The sequence below is a fragment of the Manihot esculenta genome, chromosome 11 (assembly GCF_001659605.2).
Source record: "Manihot esculenta cultivar AM560-2 chromosome 11, M.esculenta_v8, whole genome shotgun sequence".
NCBI lineage: Eukaryota > Viridiplantae > Streptophyta > Magnoliopsida > Malpighiales > Euphorbiaceae > Manihot > Manihot esculenta.
In genome coordinates, this window is record NC_035171.2 from 27836180 (window position 1) to 27842340 (window position 6161).

The 6161-nt window shown below is 26.7% G+C and overlaps 1 protein-coding gene across 1 annotated transcript; it reads left to right on the plus strand.

The window, feature by feature from the left end:
- Positions 1–536: 536 nt before the first annotated feature.
- Positions 537–1724, plus strand: LOC110625763 (NAC domain-containing protein 72). The gene is made up of 3 exons (XM_021771387.2): positions 537–729; positions 809–1062; positions 1262–1724. Exons 1-3 carry the CDS (start codon positions 588–590, stop codon positions 1589–1591), a joined length of 726 nt encoding a protein of 241 aa, XP_021627079.1. The 5' UTR covers positions 537–587; the 3' UTR covers positions 1592–1724.
- The last annotated feature ends 4437 nt before the right edge of the window (positions 1725–6161 follow it).

Here is a 6161-nt window from a genome sequence, read left to right on the forward strand (position 1 = left end):
GATTAATTAGAGACAACTGAATCTTATTTATTTTGCATAATATTAATAGCTTAAATAAATATATATTTAAAATAATTAATTTCACTAAATTATAAAGATTAAAAAATAATTTACTCTGTTTCAACTTCCACTTCATCTCTAATAATAATTAATTTTTAAAATTTTATTTTTAAGGGTGTACAAATATTCTTAATATTTTTTTAATAAAAATTAAAAATTAAAAATTAAAAATTAAGAAAATAAAACTGAAATCTATTCGATTTAGTCAAATACTAATCAAATACATTTACCGTTAAATTCAAATACTTTTACCACTGAAATAAATATTTGAGTACAAGTATCTTTAATCAATATATTGATATAAATGAAATCAACGATGACCAGGAGAGTACGATCTATTGACGTCATTAATTACGAGAGCAGATCTCTACCGTCCACCAAGGTCTTCTCAGGGTGTTCTTTCCTTCCCTTTTTTAATCTATCTTCCTCTATATATGGAAGAAGCAGTAATAGCTTTCTTCCTTGGACTCACCTTTCTCAAACATTAATTCAATAGAAAATAACCTTGTTGCTTAATTCTTGAAAATATGGTGCCTCATGGGTTCAGATTCAATCCCACCGACCAAGAGCTCATCCAAATCCTAGACCAAAAAGCTTCTGCGCAAGAAATGCCTCTCCATTTCATCGTCCACGCCAATCTCTACGAGCATGAACCTCAAGATCTTGAATGTGCCTACATTATATTTCATGCATATCTTTCTTTCTTTTTCTTTCTCTCTCTGCTTCACATATTTATCTTCTGCAACAGGGAACCACAGTGCCACGTTAGGAAACGAGGAGAGATACTACTACTGCAAGAGGGAAAATGATTCCAGGGAAGTTGCTGGTCGAGGATGGTGGAAAGCTACGAGCCATGTCAAGAAAGTTAATGTTAATGAAAATCTTGTAGGGCACAAAAGGCCTTTAACATTTCACAGGTACAGAGACCAAGAAAGAAACCGCAGTAATGCCATAAAGACCAACTGGATCATGCATGAGTATAGCCTCGAATCAAAAACAACGGTTCGTGCCATATTGTCTTCCTTCATTACAATGTTTTAGGGATCCGTAGCGATATTTTAGCGACAATTGAAAAATACATAAGATAAGAATTTAAAGCAGCTGACTTACACCTATTTTTGTAGGAGTGCTTTATTATCTTTTGTCTTTTGTCTCTAGTCTCTACGAAAAACAACAGAAGTTTTATCTTTGTTTTTGTCAGGAATGGAGGCTTTGCAAGATAAAGTACAAGGGAAAGCCAAGCATACAAGAAGAGCTGGAGAATATCAGGCAACGTTACTCTTCAAGGATCGATTCTGAAGCTTCAGGCAGTTCAATGAATATCCAACTGGGTTCTGATAGAGAGCAAGAAAACCCATCACCTTCAGTAAGTTCAACAATGGCGCCATTACAAAATGGACATTACTGGAACATGCAGCAGCTTTCACCACCTCCAAATGGATATGGTGACCTTTATACTAGTTACTATTTCAACGAGCAGTTAGAGCTCAGTGAGCAACAATTTTCTAGCCTTTGGTCTTGGCAGAATTAGGCTTTCAAGTTTTTTATCATGCATGTAATTTTCTGTTTCTCTCTGCTGTGCTTTACCAGCTATGCATTATGTGTAAATGTTGTTTTCTTTGGTATGTTATCACTTGTCATAATTTTTTTTTTCAAAATAAAGAGATCGCTTAATGTTTTAAGGCAGAAAAGAATAGCAGGAAATTCGTACTGTGGACTAAGAGATACGTCATTGTCGGAGCAGAGGAAGCCAGCAGTATACATATAAATATATAAAATTTATCATCACGAGAAGAACGTTTAGCCTAAAAATTCTTATATGAAACAAAAGATTAAGTTAATCTATTTCCACCCAAGTTACATATGAAGCCAAAAAGTCTGGAATAAGCATGCACGTCCACAGTAAAATATGTGGGCCTCTCTTTAAGAAGATAGAGGCAAAGGAATGCAAGTACACGCGTTTTTTTTTTTACAAAATGCAAAATTTAATTATGAATGTTTGAAAATAAATGCATACAAATCTGTAGATATGGTCTGTTGAAGATTTTTATATTTACTGATATCAAAGATCTAAAGGTAAATGTTTAGGATTGTGCAGTATTTAGTTTAAATAGAAAAAATTATTGAATTGAATTAATTTAAAATTTTGATTCGATTTTTTATTTATTTCAGTTCGGTTTAGTTTTTAATTTTAAAAATTTTAATTATTTTAATTTGATTTAATTTTAATAAAAAAAATTAAAAAATTGAATCAAACCAATTAGTGATAATAGTATATTATTTTTAGTGAGATTATATCATATTAAAATTAAAATATTTTAATTAAATTTTAAAATATTAAAATTAAAGAGTACAAAATAAAAAAAATTATTAAAAATTTAAATCGATAAAATCAAACCGAATCATATTGATTCAATTCAATTTGATTTTTCACCAAAATAGATTCGATTCAGTTTTTATAAATATCAAAATTTTAATTTTGGATTTATTCGGTTCACTCGATTTTAAATTGAACCAACCGAATGCCCACCCTATAAATAGTGAGTAATTAATAAAAATTAATACATTATTAAGATGAAATACTGACTAATTAAAATTTTAATGGATCATTTTGTTGATACCTTTAACATTGAAAATCATGTTTATAAGTTTCAGAAGTTAAATAAAAGTTCTAAATATTGTTAAAATTAAATGAAAAATACTACTTTGTTATTTTAGTATTTGTTAAAATTTGTGAAATTTAATTTTTAAAATTCTTGAATTATTAAAAGGAAAAATAATATAATTAAGGTAAGAAGACAGTTGAATTTGACCATGATAAATAAGTATAAAATTAAAAAAATATATTTATTTTAAATGATTATTTTATTAATAAAATAAAATTTTAAGGATTATATGATAAATATCATTAATTTTTTAAATTTAATTTAGTTTATCGACTAAAATCTTAATTAATCTTAAAGTTTTAATTTTTTTAACTAAAAATAAAGTTTAATATAAATATATTTTTTAAAAAAAAGATTTAAATTGTTTTCTTTAATATGGCATTAGACATTGATTGACAATGATAATCAAATAGCATAAACTACACAACCTTGGTTGGCCCAGTGGACACATAACATTAAAATTTCCATGTTGGGGAGTAACAAAGCTCCATGGAAATCACCATGTCTGAAAATAACATAACTTCAATAACCTTCGAGTTTGAAGTGATTGATTTAAAAAATACCATAAATTAAATTAACATTTTTCAAATTCAAAAAATTATTAAAAAATTTTTAAAAAATTAACAAATTAATCTCATCTAAACAAACCCATAAAAGGTTGAAAATAGAATTCGGAGTCTTAAATCAATTAGTGAGATTAGGATGAGATATAGCTGATCTAATGTATTAATTTATCTCTTAATTCAATATAAAGTTTAATTAAAACATTTAAGATAGATAATAACTATAATAAAAAAATTAATCTAACCGAAATCAAACTAATTTTTTTATTAGCGTTAGGATACACACGATCCGTAATCATTAAATTCAAATCAAAACTATAACAATCAGACTAATTGGTCTGATTAAATTGTAATGCATTGGTATATATATATACACACAAACATCCCATGGATGAATGAATATAATCAATTACAGAATCCTTGAATTCACACTAATTTAGCAAAGATCATCAAAAGATTTAAGACCATGGAGAAGGAATAAAATCTTAATGCAAATCCAAAGTGATGTAAACATTAAGAGCAAAAGACTTATCCTTTTAAGTCAAGGTCTTCTTGTGGGGCAATATCCCACCTGGCCTGCATATATATATATATATATATATAGAAATTGTCCCTTTCTAGGGCTATTGACTGTGTCTCAAAAAGCTTCTTCATTTTTCTTTGGCCTCTGCCTAATGTTTGGAACTTGTCTGCCTAACAAGGATTTATCACCGACTCAAGTGGTAAAAAATTCTAAAAAGTTGAAATTAATAAAATGAAGTTAAAAAAATTTACAACTTTCCATTAAAAATCATTTTTGGATTCGTCATATTTTAAGTATGATGTTAAGATGAAAACAAACAAAAAAACTAATTAATCAATAATTATTTTTATGATTATTCTCTCTAAAAGTTAGTATTTATGATTATACCAAAAGTTTAAACTGTTAGTAAAGTAAAGTACTCAAATGTCGTTGATTCAAAGCGATCTGAGTAGGATTAATCAACAATTCGCAGGCATTTGATAGGATTTGAGTAAAGGGGCAACTCTAATTTCTTATAACATTAGAGCTCAAGTGTTTGGCCCACAATTTTGTATGAGTTGTTTTAGAAATTTTTTTTTTTTAGTGTATGTGAGGTTGTTGTTTGTTTTGGAAGAATTTGCAATGGAATGGGAGACAATAAGGAGGAAAGATAAGAGTAGAAAAAATATATATTTTTTTTATTTTATGAATTAATTAATTAAAAAAATTACAACATGAATAAAGAGAATAAAATAACCATTTATTTTATGTAGTTGACACTTTTATTTCATTTTACTTAATGAATGATTCAATTGAACATAAAATTATAAAAAAATGTATTTAATTGAATAAAGTAAAACATGAAGGACTCAATTGCACATTTTTCCAAGAATATTGGTGTCTACGTGAATGAAAAGAAAATTCAAAAAAATTACAAAAAGAAGTGGTTGTGGAATTGTGATAGATGCATGAATATATCAACTTAAGAGATCACCCAATCTAAAAGACATAACTATTTGTATATCAACTCAGGAATTTTTCTTTTTTTTCATATAGAGAAAGAACATATATAGAAATTCATTAAGCAACAAGAAGACATAAGTAGACTCAACATCAGCAGCCTGGCCATTGACAACTAATGAGAAACAAAATTTTCTAACCAAACTTTTTAGACTTTTTAGAATGAGTGAATCTCTCATTCTACAAATTTCAAGTCCTCATAATTATCCTGCATCTTCTAGAATGCAAATATTATAATTCTCAAAAAAAAAAAAAAAAAATGAAAACAATTTTTTTTCAATCTGTAAAAATGAAATTCTATAACTTTTTCATCTTATAAATTTATTATACATTTTCAAATCTTCTAAAAATTTGATAGAATTTCCAAATAATATTACAATATAAATAAATTAATCAGTCAGTTTGATACAAATCTAAATTAATTGAAATAATTAATTTTAAGACTCGAATGATTTAAATAAAAAAAAATTTATAATTAGTATATGAAATTTTAAAATATAAGAAAATTCTTGTTGATAAATTTTATCTAGACAGTTTAGTCAAGGCTAGGGGTGATCATTCGGTCGGTTTGGTTTAAAATCGAATCGAACAGTTTGGTTTAAAATCGAACCGAACTAAATAAATGAAAAATTAAATTTTTAGTGTTTATAAAAATCGAACCGAATCGATTTTGGTCAAAAACCGAATCGAACCGAACCGGTCTGATTCGGTTCGATTCGGTTTGATTTGATCGGTTTCAATTTTTAATAATTTTTTTTATTTTTTACACTTTATTTTTAGTATTTTAAAATTTAATTAAAATATTTTAATATTAATATGATTTAATTTTTCTATATTATTGAAAAAATATATTATTATCACTAATCGGTTCAGTTCGGTTTTTTTGATTTTTTTCTAATCAAAACCGAACTGAATCGAAATAATTGAAATTTCTGAAATTAAAAAATAAATCAAACTGAAATGTATAAAAAATCGAACTAAATTTTTAAATCGATTTGATTCAATCAATTTTTTTAATTTAAATCGAATACTGCTCACCCAGTCAAGGTTAAAGATAAACATGAACAAAATCAAAGACAAGAAAATTAAAGGGGGTTGACGAATTATGAAGAAGAAATAAATATTTTATGACTTTGAAACACAAGTTTAAAACTTTATAGATTGATATTTGAGAACAAATCTTTTGTCAAATCCAAGTCTTCTTTAAAGAAAAAGATTGTGATTCCAAATCCAAAGACAGGCCACACAATCTCATATGAAAATGAAATCCTTGATCTCCACAATCTTTTTGTAATCTGTTCTTGATCATATTATCCATAATTAGTCATTTCATTAACAAATTACAATTAT